Source organism: Otolemur garnettii, unplaced genomic scaffold (assembly GCF_000181295.1).
Source record: "Otolemur garnettii isolate 467f Iridium unplaced genomic scaffold, OtoGar3 scaffold00012, whole genome shotgun sequence".
In the NCBI taxonomy this organism is placed as follows: domain Eukaryota; kingdom Metazoa; phylum Chordata; class Mammalia; order Primates; family Galagidae; genus Otolemur; species Otolemur garnettii.
Genome location: NW_003852407.1, coordinates 20,034,855 through 20,051,310, shown reverse-complemented (window position 1 = coordinate 20,051,310; position 16,456 = coordinate 20,034,855). Strand labels below are relative to the sequence as shown.

The 16,456-nt window shown below is 38.4% G+C and overlaps 1 protein-coding gene across 1 annotated transcript in view; it reads left to right on the top strand.

Moving 5' to 3' along the window:
• Positions 1-4,926, top strand: part of DSG1 (desmoglein 1) — a 32,155-nt gene extending 27,229 nt beyond the window's left edge. The window contains 3 exon segments of the mRNA XM_003784766.2: positions 1,359-1,389; positions 1,630-1,865; positions 3,931-4,926. Of these exon segments, the coding sequence (XP_003784814.1) occupies positions 1,359-1,389; positions 1,630-1,865; positions 3,931-4,926 (1,263 nt within the window).
• Positions 4,927-16,456: the final 11,530 nt, after the last annotated feature.

The window sequence follows — 16,456 nt, the reverse complement described above, 5'->3', positions numbered from 1 at the left end:
AAAAAAAAAACTTTTAACAGTTCAAATGACTAAAAAGGAACTCTGTTTTCTCTTTATACCTACCTTACTTATTTTTCTTTAACAGTGTTTATAATATTTCTCTTAAAATAACTAATTCATAAATTAAATGGTAAGGGGAAACCTACTGTAATAATTATTCTCACATGCTGTATTTTTTTAACCTTCTTCAGTCACCAAAGAGTATTTAGGAGATGACCTAATTAGAACCTTTATAAATAGAAGCAATGAATTGTACCTAGGAGTCCATTTTGGTCAAGAATTCTTATCCAAAAGAACAAGTGTTACTTATCCAAAAAATACATTAATTAAAATTAAATTACAACCCAATTAAAATACATCTGGGGCCATTTATGTTTTGAGGCTAAAATCTTCCTGCACAATTGGCTTAATGATTCAAAATTGCTCCGATTTGGGCTGCTTATTCTGACAAAGAAAATAACTACATCCAGTCTCGGCCTCGACATAAACGTTACCGAGGAATATTTGGTCTATTTCATAAATTGAAAGTAGACGAAGTATTGTCAACATCTTCCAGGCTCTCAGATAAGGTAGTACGCACGTCGTGGGGTTTCCTCTTGCTCATGGATAAAACTGAATACAACCTGCCTTAAAACAGGCGTCTTATGGGCAGACACCAGGGAATGATTCGAATGTCTTAGAAAGCAGATAACTACTACTCTAATGTAAAAAACTGATTTCTTATATCTATAAAACAGTTGTACCATGTTACCTTTTTCAGGGCAAGTAAGTTCTATGGATCAGCTTATTGTTCTCTTCGTCTTTTTTAAACAGCAATCATTACCTTTTTACTTTGAATTCTGTAAAATGTAACAGGAATAGAATTTTATAACTTATAGAACTGGACCTTATTCAAAGAACTCCTCTTTAAACCTATTTCTCTGCCTGATTTGTCAGTTATGTAACCTGATTCGTCTATCTTCATTAAAATCTCCAATGTGTCCCCACCTCACAAGCGGACCCTCACTGTCGACCCTTCTAACCCTATTCATTGACGCCCAATCAGTTCTCAAGACTTGTCCAATCATCAGCTCCACCAGGATTTATTGATGCCTTTGTTCCCTCATTAATCTACATACCTTTGCACAATCATGTCAGCATTGTCCCTTCTATCACAGTTCTGTAGTCTAAGCCCTCATTTTATCTCTCTGGCCTCAAATACTCTAAGAGTCTTTTACTTACCCTTCACATCCAAGTGCAAGCCCAAGATTCTCCAAGAAACCCTTTTTATCATCATAACCTCTGCTCTAAAATCCAGTGGTTCTCAAGACTTCTCCTGGGTGCAGTGAGGTCTTCTTATACCACTTTTTAACTTTTAGAATTTAAGTATTATCCCACAATTTCCCTCAAGTTAAAATCAAACTCTTTAGGTTTTTATAACTTTCTTTCGTCTCTCTTGTTGACCACAGCAAATAATAGGCTCTTAACAGATAAATAGCAAATGAACAAATACGTAATATTATTTTTAGCTCAATATCCTATTTTTTTTCTTTACATCCTTCCTTCTTTTTATTTCTTCGCATGCCTAAATGAAGAAACCATATGTTGTAGTAAGTTGTTAATTTTCTGCTTGCAATACACTATCGGAAGTAAATGTAATTTGACTGACACTTTCAGGAGTTTACACAAATGAATACGGTGGCAGAGAAATGCAAGACCTGGGAGGAGGGGAAAGAACAACAGGATTTGAAGTAACAGATGGAGTTAAAATGCCAGGAATGCCTGAGATATGTCAAGACTATTCTGGAACATTAAGAAGAAATTCTATGAGGGAATGTAGAGAAGGAGGTCTGAATATGAATTTCATGGAAAGTTATTTCTGTCAGGTAAGCTCCCTAACCACGCACCTTCCTCACCATCCATGTGTCTGTTGTTCAATTCCAGGATTTCCCTAATTCCCAAAGGTGCTTTGGCAGGAGCCTCCTAACTAGGTTCCTCAGCCTTTAGTCCTCACACCCAACAATCTGTATTATTGCTAAATCCCTACTTGAGCACAAGACTTTCCCACTTAAAAATGGCCAGTGGCTCCCAGCTCTGTCGTATCTGAAATCTTCAATATGGCAATAAGATTGTTCACGAAATGGCGCCTTCCCCCCCTCTCCAGTGAATCTTTGCATCAACTCCATATGCTGAGCTCCTTTGCCTTGGTCATAGTGGATTTTGTCACCTCCCTGTCTTTGCTTATGCCATAAACCTCCAGAAATGTGTTTCCCCACCACTTCTGTCACAAACTCCTACCCATCTTCCAAGACCAAGTTCAACTATCATAGACTCCCTAACATTTTTAGTTAACCATCTGGTCCAAAATAGGATTAATGCTTCCTCATCTTTATTTCTGCAGAGTACCTTGTACATTTTGTAGAAACTGTCATTGCTAGAATCTGCCAATGTATCACCATTTTGTAATGTGTCATCCCTATATTCTCTACATAATATTGTCAGTACCTAGCTAAGTTCCAGGCACATAGTAAACATTCAGTAAGAGTGGGTACAAGAGGCACAGTACACTTCCAGCATATCTAGGAACCAGCTGCGGATCATGAGAAACGTTTGACACCTGGAGAAGCAACTGAAGGAGAATTAACTCGGCCAAGCCCAGGCAGAGACACAATTGCCCATGGTTACACACCAGGTGATACTAAACCTTCAGGAAGTTCCTCTCTCTAATACTGACTGGATATAGACTGGATATATTCTGTCCTTCTAGATGCTGGCCTACAGTGCCTTCATTAACTCCCTCTAGGGTGGCTGATATTTTTAAATAAAATATTAGTGCAAGCCTTTCAAATAGCAATGGATAATAGTGAGGCTTATTGAAATACATAACAATACTTCCTAGTCACGTCCCTACACATGAATATTATCTTCATGAAAAGTAAATTCTGCCTCAAAATGTTTGTACTTACAGCTCCCTCTGCCCAGAATATTCTATGTACTGTACTCTGTCACTTCATTCCAATCTCTGATCACACACCCCTTCATCAGCAGTCCTTTCCTTGGCCACTTAGTCTAAAAGGGCAACCCCAGCGCTTTCTATGCCTGTTCCCACACTTACCACCTCCTGGCAGATATTTATGTATTGTCTGTCTCACCCTACAAAAACTTCATCCAGTATTATTATTGTGTAGTTCTAAACAGTGGCAAATAACAAGGACTTGATAAATATTATTTTTTAATGAATGACACAATGAATTGGTTTCCTAGAAAGGATTTCTGATACTTAACCTGAAAGCTTTCGGTCCTGTATTATGAAACAGCAAAGATGAAAGAAACGTGCACATGTCTACGGGATTTTAGGTTAGATTTAGAGAGGTTATATGTATAAAAATTGGCTTTGATCACTTTTAGTTTTTAATACAAAAGTGGTGCAAACCCAAAATTAAATTCTCCTGTTACCAGACTGAAAAAGCCACACTGCAATGAACTATCACAGAACCATCATATTCGGTCCATCTGCAAGAAAGAAAACACTGTTAAATGTATTCAAATAAACTATGGACTACCTTTTTTAGACAAAATAAGCAATAGACATTTTTGTGTATTTCAAGTTCAGCATTTTTTATGTGCCTTCTTCTAAACTTGGCTATAAACTAATCATGTGGTTGGTTTGTGATGTTTTGTCTAAGTGCACAATTCTGAACAAGTCTAAGCAAACTTTTAGTCTCCAAATTATTATTGGATTTATAGTTAAGTACTTTCTAATTAAATTCTTCCAAGAAATTATAAAATGATTTTTGAAGCATCTCTAGTGGATGTTAGAATGTTAGAATTTGTTTTGTACATATTCCTCTTTGGTAATGCTCTAGAAGGAAAACTAACGGTGTTAAAACTCTTCTACTACTGTGAAATATGTATTCATAATTTCATTTTCTCTTTCCTCTACCAATTCAGAAAGCATATGCTTATGCTGATGAAGACGAAGGACGCCCATCCAATGACTGTTTGCTCATATATGATATTGAAGGTGTAGGCTCCCCCGCTGGCTCCGTGGGTTGTTGTAGCTTCATTGGAGAAGACTTGGATGACAGCTTCTTGGATACACTAGGGCCAAAATTTAAGAAGTTGGCAGATATCAGCCTGGGAAAAGAAATTGAAGCATATCCAGACCCTGATCCTTCTTGGCCACCTCAGAACATTGAACCGGTTTGCCTCCCTCAGGACACAGAGCCCATTGCCAGTGGACACCCACCATTCTCCCCACATGTCAGCACAAAAGTAATTTCTGAGAGTGTCTATCCCTCAGGACCTGGTGTGCAGCATCCTAAGCCTATTCCTGATCCTCTGGGCTATGGTAATGTCACTGTGACCGAGTCTTACACTACCTCTGGCACCCTGAAGCCCGCTGTGCATGTTCATGATAACCGACATGCATCCAACGTAGTGGTGACAGAGAGAGTGCTTGGCCCCATCTCTGGTGCTGATTTGCATGGAATGTTAGAGATGCCCGACCTGAGAGATGGGTCCAATGTTATAGTGACAGAAAGGGTGATAGCACCAGGCTCAAGTCTGCCCACCTCTCTGACTATCCCTAATCCTACAGAGTCCTCAAATGTGGTAGTGACAGAAAGAGTCATCCAACCAGCATCTGGCATGATAGGCAGTCTCAGTATGCACCCTGAGTTAGCCAATGCCCACAATGTGATTGTGACAGAGAGGGTGGTTTCTGGTGCCGGCGTAACTGGCACAGCTGGGATAAGTGGAGGTGGTGGCATAGGTAGCTTTGGTGCTGGTGCTGGGGGCTTGAGTAGCAGCATGGGGGGCACAGCCACCATTGGCCACATGAGGAGCTCCTCTGACCATCACTTTACCCAGACCCTTGGAGCCGCCTCCCCCAGCACAGCTCGAAGTCGAATCACAAAGTACAGTACAGTGCAATACACCAAGTAGTCCAGGACCCAGCACACTCGCTCAGGATCACTGTGATCTAATTCCCACCACCCAAAAAACTAACCGTATGATTTGTGACACACAGCTCAGTCGGTGCTCAGATCATTGTGGAGCAAGGTGAGAACCCCAGTGAGAAAAATCAGTGGAAATATTCCTGGAGAGAAAGAGCTCTCCTTACAGCATTTGTAAACTTTCCCCTCATGTATCAGGACTAATGAAATCACGAAAGTGAACTAAAACTTGAGACAAGGTCTTCTTTGCATCTTCTTTGGGTGGCCAACCCTATATCTCCCACATGTGGAATAAACAGTACTCGGTCATGTAAAAGCACTGGCCTCAAGATGGCAATTGGCATAACTCTCCTTGCTTTGTTTTGATTTGCCACGTAGCCCAGGCAACCTTCAAAAAAAACAAAAAGCATCATGCAATGTGCTCATGTTTGTGGAGAAAATCTAAAATATGTGCCCTGTCGATTTCATAGACAGTGTAAATAAAAATCCCAAGACCAGGCTGAACCATTCATTAAAAAACAACCTGACTACTTAGGTCCACAAGCCACCACACACTCCTGCCTTCATAATTTCACTCCATAGAATAAACCTTAGATTAGGAAATGTTTCCTAGGAGAAAAATTCCATTAGAGTGGCAATAGGGTGAGATTTGTCTGGGATAAACTGATGTCCAAGCCTGAATCTCCAGATGGGGCCTCAGTTAAATGTCTTGTGGAGTTGAGGACTTTTCTGATCTAGTCTGTGCTTAGTGGTAGATGCAACTTGACAAATCCTGCCTACTGGGAAGGCTGAGGAGTAGCGCACTCTCTTCTCTCTTTATGGCTCCAGTTCTAGCAGAACAAAGGAAAATGGCCAAATTTACGCCTCAGCTGATGTCATGATGTCATCACCCGTAGTCAATTACTCTCCAAGTAAGCAGTTGAGAACTGTGTTGTGTTTTCAGATTTTTGTTTTTAGTATGTATTATTCATGCATATTCTGTTCTTTGTTACATAGTTCCTAAGTTTAAATGGTTTACTTAACCTGAGCTATGGCTGGGAAAAAGAGAGAAGCTGGCAGTCTGGATAAGCTTTGGGGAAATTTTTTAAGGGGACCTCAAAATGGTTTTAGAACATGTAAAATGTTTAGTGGAGAAGAGTTAGAAAAAATAATTTTATAAAGTAATATTGCACTAATTATTAGTTTTGAGTTTAGTACCATCTCTTAACAACCCCCCTGTTGCCATTTTGAAGACATCAGTCAGGATCCTTTAACAGAGTTGATGACATTGTGTTGAAAAGATTAAAATAGTACTGGACAAAATTAAGTCTATTCTACCCCCTCACTCAATTTTCTCCCTAGCATAAATTTTAAGTTCCTAACTTGTTTGACAACAAACTCTTGATTTATATATGCTCTGATTTATACATAGTTTCCAAATTATGTGGTATATTTTTCTAGCTTCAAAATGTAGTAATGTCCTATTTATGAGTTACCATATCTGTGTGTTTTCTATGTAGTTTTACCTGATTTAAAACCTCTAAAGAGAATCAAAGCATTCTAACAAAAAGGTAAATTTACTATTGCATGGTAGAGAAATTTTTTTCTCTTTTTAAAATACAATGTTACTATTTTGTTTTGTTTTGTTTTGTTTTCTGAGACAGTCTCACTTGGTCACCCTGGTGTTGAGTGCCATGGCATCATAGCTCACTACAATCTTGGGCTCAACTCTTGGGCTCAATTCTGGACTCAAGCAGTCCTCTATCTTAGCATCCCAAGTAGCTGGGACCATAGGCACCAACCACAGGCACCGACCACAACACCCAGGTATTTTTTTCTTTCTTTTTTTTGGTAGAGACAAGGGGTCTTTCTCTTGCTCAGGCTGGTTACTAAACTCCTGAGCTAAGGCAATCCACCTTCCTTGGCCTCCTGGAATGCTAGGATTACAGGCATGAGCCCTGGTGGCCATCCAATTCAATGGTACTGTAAATTCACTGAAGTGAAACAGGATGTGACATAATAAAACTAGAAAAAAGTTCTTTGCCCTGGAGTTGTGAATTATATACAACTTTTAAAGATTTTTCCTCCAATTACTCAATTTTCCCAGGGTGTTACAATATCAAAGAATAGTTACTCAACTTCCAACAATTGTCCAAGGGGGCTAGGAGTGAATTATTTACCTAGAGCTATTTTGCTCTATATAAAAGCAGATAAGGTTAATATTTTTTAAAGCCACAATATACATCTTATTTTAACTCTATAGAATATGTAAAATTGTGATAGTCTGTAGCATGCCAAAATGCAGAGGTGTAAATAAAGTCGTTCAAAGGGAGTCTTTAATTTCTTTCTGCCATTTAGGGGGCTACATTAAGGATGGGTAATCTTTCTAGAAATAAAGTCAAAGGTATTTCTTGAAACATACTTGAGTATGCCTGGGTCCAGGAGTTTGAAGGGATAGAAATATGAATTAATTAATTAGTTAAGTAGTAAATTAACTAAAGGTATCTAAGCACAGGAAGGGTACTTGTCATTTTGATAAGACAGCATCATAAATCATTTTGTAATAATACACCTTCCAGAGGTACTTTTTTTTTCTTTTTTTCCTTTTTTTGTGAGACAGAGTCTTACTCAGTTGCCCTTGGGGTAAACTGCCATGGTGTCATAGTCCACAGCAACCTCAAACTCCTGGACTCAAGTGATCCTCTTGCCTCAGCCTCTCAAGTAACTGGGACTACAGGTGTACACCAAAATGCCCAGCTAGTTTTTCTATTTTTAATAGAAATGAGGTCTTGCTCTTGCTCAGGTTGGTCTCAAACTCCTGAGCTAAGGCAACCCACCCACCTCGGCCTCCCAGAGTTCTAAGATTACGGGCGTGAGCCACTGCTCCTGGCCCAGAGTTATTTTTTAGGTTGTTTAACAACCTGCAGACTAACCATCTTTAATAATTGTTCTCATTAATGCCTTTTAGTTATATAAAACATGGAAGATACAATTTACAATTTTAAAAGTGGCAGTATTATTCATCTATCTTTCTAGGAAGATCCTTTCCAATCAATTTTTTTTCAGGACTGCACACTGATGTTCTAATTGTTTAGTCCTAAATTTTAAAATTATCTTTTTAAGACATTGACCATTCTGGCAGTTATTTAAAAGGGTGTTACTTTTCAACAAACAGCCTTTAGGCAAATTTCATTCTTTTCTTTAGATGCTTTGTTCTAACTCACGTGCATCATTTCATAGACAGAGAAGAGAGAGGGATACCATTTTATGAGTGACCATCTGTAATTCAGATCCAAGCTGGATCTCAGGTCAACCTACTCTTAGCAAAAGGGAGAAGGAAGAGATCATAATTTAATGTTTTCAAACTATACGTAGTTTGAAAATGAGCCATACTGTGTAAAACATAAAACCTCTGACTTTCTGAAGAGGTTATCCTTAAGGGGAAAAATTAGCGTATCATGAATACTTCAACATTTAGTACCAACCAAAATACCATCTTGACCTGATTTTGACATCGAATTCTAGATGTATCTGCTACGTATCATTTGCCTTTATGCATGTTGCCCGATCTAACTGTATTTTTGCACTGAAAAATTTCCAAAAAGCATTATCTATTTAGGGTTATTTATGTACCTTCATCTGGATATCTTTTCTACATTTGTATATAGTTTTTAGCATCATAATTTTTGTTCAAGGTAACATTCTTATAAAAGTTTGATTGTCTATCTTCAAAAATTACATTTTTTTTAACTCTCCTAAGTGGATATCTTTAATTGCCTATGTAATCTTCTGAATTCATGCCAAAATTTGATTGTTGGCCAGAGTATAACATATATGACACTTTTTTATTCTAGTAGGAGTTTAAGGGTGTTACAACCATTAGCAAAAATGGTCATAGCTGTTTTGAATAAAACCCCAAACAAACTTTTAAAAGTATTTGACACATTTTCCTATGCCTATTTTATAAATTCCACCCTTTTGGTGGATTTCTGGTATTTTTTCAGACCTACTTCACATTGTACTAGAAAACGCCAGTCCACAGTAGATGGCTAGTACCCCTGACATTGAACCAGGTTCAGATTATTCCATTTAAGTTAGGAGAAAGCTTAAGTAGGTCAACCTATTACCTATCGAACAATTTTGAAACAATAAATATATGTATTTAATTGTCTGCATTCCCCCCCTATTTAATTATATTTGAATTTCTTTATCATCAAACTGTACCTGGTCTAACTTATTTTTCATGAGCTGCCTATTTTCCAAGCATGTTTAACTCTAATCTTCATCTCTGGTGATGTTTAAAATGGTATTTTTCTTCAGGTTTTAACAAAGTGTTTGGATTATTTGGGTGCTAGTACCTGGCTTGGTTGTCTGTTGGCTTTTTATGTTGGTTTGTAATTTCCACAGAGTTACGTTTACAGCAATAAAATGATTAACATGCCTCCATTATCTTCTCTGAATTACAAGAGTGGGAGACGTGTTAGACTCTAAGGAACGGTTGGAAGTTATCAAATATAGTTATTATTTCCATCTCCTATTGGAAGGTGGATAATTATTTTATTTTCACAATGTTAAGATGTATTTCTATTTTTCATTTCCTAGCTTTATTTTTCTTCCTGTATAGTGAGGAACCTAGTCTATGGAGTATCAGGTGGTTAGCCTGCACACGTGCAAATTAACAGATGATAAAAACCTTCCACTTTACCCCTTTAGTTGATACTTTTACCATCTTTATGCTTTCATTTTTCTCTCTTTCATACATGGCTTTTAAAGTCTCATCTACACCAGCATTTTATTTCTTTTAGCATGGCTTTTCTTATTTGCTTTTAAAACCATCGCCTTTCATCTTTACTGGGGCACAGTAAAGATGTTCTTGTTCTTCAATGCCACCTCCAGACAATCATCATCTTTGTCTTGTACACAACCTTACCTCTTTCAGAATCATGTGATCCCTCCCCTTTTTACTCTTCTTAATAATGTCTCAATTTTTAATGAAGACTCTTATATACTGGTCTACAGCAGTGGTTCTCAACCAGTGGGTCATGACCCCTTTGTAACAATGAAAATACATCATGGCATTAGGAAGGTTGAGAACCACTGGTCTACAGTCTTCTGCAACCTCCAATTTCTGAGGTTGTTCACAGTAACTTAAATGTCCACATGGATGGATGAACCACTCAATGCTGGATTCTCATTTCTAGACCTGTATTTTCTATCCACTGAGCTGTCCTTTCCTTGTCATGACCCAGCACGTTGTACTTCGAATGCTTCACTTTCATTCATCACAGCCACTGACCACTTGCCCCTTTTCCTTCCCACTCACTTGCTCACCTATCCATTGTGGCCACTCCACCACTGCATCATAGCTTCCCCCAGGCTACTGAGGCCCATCTCACCATCTGTCAGCTTCTCCTCTCTCCTTGTCTAATCTAGCTCTGTAAAGCCAACCGGAGTCATCTCTTTGTGAATACCTTCCACCTCCTTGTCCTGGTATCTCTCATACACATCGCAAACCTTTCACCCTCCGTCTGTTGCCTGCACACAAACAGCTAAACAGGTTATTCAAGTAAACTGTTTTTTTTTTTTTTTCCTGTTGTTGTTGTTTTTAACTTCAACACTTGATCTCAAATCTCAGATTTATATCAAATGCTTCCCTGGAATTCTTCCTACTTCTCTAATACATTCCCCAGCCCCTCAGGCTGAATTGCTACTCCACATAGTCTCTTCCTCAGACCTGCCACACTTCCTCTTCCCTTCCCATTCTTTGTGGATGATCTGATTCTCTTCTTGAGAGAAAAAGTCATCCCACCAAATCCATTCATCCTCCTCTGCCAGACCTACATGTCCACCTCCACTTGCCCCCATCTTCTCCTGCTCCCGCTGGCCTTTTCCATGACATTAGTTAGTGGCTTCCTCATATAAAAAGACAGTCCTCCAGTTCTTCTCAAATTCTTTGCTTCTTCCCTCATACCCCCCTTATCTATCATTCTCTCTCTGTTTCCTTTAACATTTCCATCAGCACCTGTTCCTGCCCCCACAGCCTTATTTGGTTGTCTGTTTCATCAGGCCTCTTGAAGTTCATTGAACATATGGTCCCTTTTCTTTCCCATGTCCCATCAGACTTCAAAGCCCTTCCACCAACTTGTCATAATGGCTCATGTCAAGCTTGTCTAAGATCTATTCATTGTGAAATATAAGGTTCACTTTCCTGTTGTCTTTCCTTCTGAACCAGTGGGAAGAATCTAAAAAATTATCTTAAAAAGGTAACGATTTTCTCTTCCTTGAAACACTTTTCTCTCCTGGCTCTTATAATACCATCTCCTTCTACTTACTCCTGTATTTCACCGGACACTCTCTTTTATTAAATTTTGTTTATTTCTCATTTATCCAACCTTTAAATAAGGATGTTTCCCCAAAGTTTGAGGTAAACTTTGATTGAGATAAAAGAGATAAAGCCGTCTTATCTCAACACTCTACATTGTCTCTATAAAGTTTCATCCAGACCTCTTCTTAAATGTACAAAATTAAATTTATGATTTTGCCCCCAAAGTTTTCTCATCCTAATAATTATTACGCTGTCTCCCACAGCTTAAGCCAGAAACTAAGCACTTCTCTCTGATCACATTGTTTTTCTTTCCCTTACAGTCTATTCATTAGGAAGTCTTGTTGCTTCTATAACCAAAATATACCTTGAGCCTTCTAGCTTTAGTCCCCATCTGCTGCCACCCGAATGCAACTGCTTCTTAAGTAGTCTCTCTGCTTCTCCATTGCCTTTCTTCAGTTCTCTAGAGATGACCATAACTGACCTACTAGTGTATAAATTATTTTAAATCAACCCTCTGTTTTAAGAATTTCAATGAATTTCCAGTGCATGTCCTCAAAAAAAAAAAAAGCTTACGGAACCTGCCTGATCCAACATTGGCCTATAATATAAGACAGTAGTTTGGACCAGGATAGCTATAATAGAGAAGGTAAGAAATGAAAAATGAAGAAAATGTTTTGGTCTCCACAAATGGTATTCACTCTTCCTGGAACATTTCTTCCTCATCCTGTCATCCTTCAGGTATCCTATTTAAATAGTAGGAGGTGAAGCTTCAGAAGTAACAGGGAATGGGACTGAGTTGAGCCTTGAAGGCCCTTGTCAGGACTCTGACTTACTCTGAGTGTAACAGAGGCCACTCGAAAGTCTGGGTTGAGAAGTGCTCTGCTCAGATTGGTATTTTTAAAATGTCACTGTAACTACTGTGTGACACTTTTGGATGGAAGGCACAGAATCAAGGAGACAGGTTTAAAGGGAGTGAGTGGTTCAATCCTAACACTTGGTACCAAAACAAGTGACAAAGACAAAACAAATATCCTGAATAGATCGATAAAGCAACGTGCGGAACAAAATTAGGAAAAATGGCCACAGATTCGATTTCAATCTCATTATAGATCGCCTTGAAAACAATTCAAGCATAACACCTCCAAAGGAGGAATGTAATGTTGTTCACAACGTTTGGAAATGATGCCAGTTTCTAGTCATGTACTTAGTGACTGAGTTCAAGTAAGACACATTCATGCCCCTGGGAGACATGCTTTTCCTCGTTCTACAAAGAAAGGTTATGAACTTGGTACGTCCCAGTCTATGCCCGTTTCCCATTCACATCCTGTCTTAAACACCTAGGTAAAACCTGGGGAGAAGTGTTTCTGCCTCCAGAACTTTCTCAGAACTACTCAGAATATCAGGCTCTGACTCTTACCAAGGTACATCTGGCTTGTTTTTTTCCAGAGGAACATATTTTGCTCCATTCAGTGGATTAGGCATCTCTTTCCGAGTGTATGCTAGTTTCAGCTTGATAAATTACAGACCGGGCTTCCAACTTGTTTTGATCACCTCTTACATTGGGTTCACCCAGAAGCAGATGACCCTAAGACGGAGTTAGAGGGCAATTCTGGAAGGAGGTAAAGGAACCACTGGCAGGAATGGGGAGATGAAACAGGGAAGGGAAAGCAACTGATAAAAGATGCACCAGCAAGCCATTAACAGACAACTGAAGCTCAGACCTCAGGGAAAACACTGGAAATTGTTGTGTCTAAATACACTATCTCCTATCTCCCTTATTTCTGTCTATAGAAATTGGCACGTAGTACACGCACAACAGAAATAAGGGAGACAATTAATAATTAAGGGCTGCCTCTGGAGACAGTTAATTCTCTGTGCCTCTTTCCTGATGGGCAGAGCAGCTTTGGCATCAGTGCAGAAATTCAGGAGATGCCAATTTGGGCGGCTGAGCACCACCAACCAAAATATGAAGCAAGCCCCAAAGAGGGCTGTTATCATACACTCTGCTAAAACCCGCTCTGAGAAACCTCAAAATTTTCTGATTTGACAAGCCTTCCCTCCCTGTAAGCAGGTGGGGGTCATAAGCTAATATAGTGATAGATGAGGTAACAAAACCCAAGGTGTGAAATAGGAAAGTCTTCGGATTCCCCTTGTCATTAGTTTGTACCTTCACATTTTACATGATTTATGTTAATTAGATGTTTACCCCCCACCCACCCACAGAGTGCACAGATGTACAATCATTCCTCTACAGTACATGTTACAAACTTGGGAATGGCCTGGATAGATAATTGGCTTTGATCCCTATTCCTTCCAGAAAGAAAAGCTATGACTTCATGATCTTAATATAAAAGATCACCTACTATCATTTTTAGACAGCAATTTAGACAGCAATGTTTAGACAGCAACTTTGATAGCATATTCTTTACAGAGAAGATGAACTTTATAACTAAATTATAAGAGAGAAGAATTATTAATCACTGAAAGTTAACAGATTCATTTTGGCTTTATATCTATTATCTTCCATAAACTTGATTACTGAGAATTCATCACCAAGAAAACCATTACACTCTGCTTTCAGTATAATGACCAAGATAAATGTGAGCCAGAAAAGTTGGAATATAAACTTTCCTCTGGGGACACTCAAGACACTTGATGTAATCAATAGGTCCTATTATTAATTGAGTTCAGTCTTTCGTGGGAAAACCGTGGGAGCCTTCTGGCTGATGTCTTTCAGCAACACGCTTATCAACAGCCCAAATGCCTTTCTTCTACAACAACACTATTGTTTACAAAGAAAAGGTAACAAACCAGATTTTTAAAAGATGTATAACGTATTTTAAAAGCATTAAAACCAAAATATAGATTAAAACTCAATAAAATAACATTTTAAGTACAGTTAGAAAATGGTTAGAAATTAAGTGTTGTGAACTAAAGTAGCAAATGAAAAAGGAAAATCATATTTAAAAATTAGATAATAATAAATAAAGGAAATTAGATAATAATATATAAAGGAAACAATTTAAATCCATACCTCATACCGTAGGTTTTAATAAATAACAAATATTTAAAGATGTAAATACTCTAGAGATTTTGAAAGGCAGAATATCATTCAAAGAGAAAACATTACACTAGTTTCTTTATACAAAACTATCTGATTTAATCTCCCAAGGCCACTAAGGAAGGAAATAGATAAGGAAATTGCAATTTAGAGAGCTAAACTAACTCATTTGTAAAAACAAACCAAGTTAATGGAACTCCTGGAATGTGATAAAAATCTTGCTATCTTTCGAGATACCACACTGGCACATCCCATTTACCTTAACTATGAAAGACATTGAGAATTTTCAGCAAATGAAAGCAGAGTGAAGATAGTTTTACTCTATTCAGCTCTAGAAACCAAATAAAAACAATAAACAGGATAAGAATACGTAATAGAAAATAAGCTGTCTTCAAAAAGAACCTGAAAATTGTTCCCAATTCTTCTGTACCAAACATACACATGTAAACACAAGAATGTCTGCTAAATATAAAACTTGTACCAAAAGCAGAAGGGTTTCGAACTGGTAACTATCCAAATCTCTTTCAGATATCTATAGCCTGGATGTGTGTGTGTCTTTCCAAAATTCCTATGTTGAAATCCTCACCACCTAGGAGGTGGCATTAGGAGGTGGAAACTCCAGGAAGTGATTAGTTCATGGTTGGGATTAGTGCCTCCATAAAGCAGGCCCTGGGGAGTTCCACTGCCCCTCCCACCACATCAGGGCCCATGGAGACTGCACCATCTGGGAACCAGGGAGCAAGGCCTAGCTTCCCTCCAAATCTGCTGGTGCTTTGATCTTGGACTTTTCAACCTCCAGAACTGTGAGCTATACATTTCTGTTATTAAACATCTACTCAGCCTCTGATATTTTGTTATAACAGCCCACATGCACTAAGATAAAGAGGTGCTTTCTCCAAAAGCTAGTAACACAATTCTTCAGAATCCAGGTGTACAAAGAAACTATCAAATTATCAGAGAACATTCTTAGGGGACCCAGTTTCACATCATTGATTGGCAGGAGAGGAAAAGCTGATGGTCACACTATGTGGGTGAAGGGTACACTTATAACTTTGACTTAATCTGTATAAAAATAAAATAGAAAAATTAGCTGGGCATGGTAGCACACATTTGCATTCCCAGCTACTCAGGAGGCTGAGGCAAGAGGAGCGCTTCAGCTTTAAGGTTGTAGTGAGCTATCTATGATAACACCACTGCAGTCTGGCCCAGGTAACAGAGTGAAACCCTATAGCAAAAAGAAGAAAGAAAGAAGGAAGGAAGAAAAGAAAGAAAGAAAGAGAAAAAACAAGTATATGATACCTTATACGCACTAGAAGATATGATTAAAAATGTTAAATGATAAGCCATAGAATGAGTTAAAAATATTCACAATCCACATAACCTGCACATGTCCCATCACTATGCACAATTTAGAGAACTAAATATGGTTAACAAAGAGAAAACAATTAAGAATGGAGAGGAACTTTAAAATGTATTTAACAAAAGAAAAGTTCAAAAAAAACCTGAGCAAAGATGCTCAACTCAACAGTTATCAGGGAAATGAAAGAGAAATATCCTACCCATCCTACAGACAGGCTAAAACTTTAAAGTCTCACTATGCTCTGGGTGTTGGTGATGGTGAGCAAAGGAAACCCTCTTCACCTGCTAATGAGAGCTCAAAATTCCATGGACAGCCACATGGAAAACAAGTTAAAGAAATGTTAGCTTATGACCCAGAAATTGCACTCCTTGTATACAACCTAGAGAAGTCACAGGCATATGCTGATATAGTGGCTATGAGGATGGGAGCAGAGATGTGGTGATTGCTTCAAGAGAGGCATAAGCCAAAGAATAAAAGCAGCCTCCATAAGCTACAAAAGGCAAGGAAATGGATTCTCTCCTAAGAGCCTCTAGTAGTAATATACCTTGCCTAAGATTCCTTTCAGACTTGAGATCTCCAGAATGGCAAGATAATGAATTTATGTTGGTTTTAGTCACTGTGTTTGTGATAACCCTGTTACGGCAAAAGGAAATTAATACAGAAAGTGAATTATTTATAACAGCCTAGCCAGTGCAAATAAATAAATAAAATCAATAGCAAAAAATATCCAAAGTAGGCTCAGTGCCTGCTCAGCAGCTAGGGCACCAGCCACATACACCAGAACTGGCGGGTTC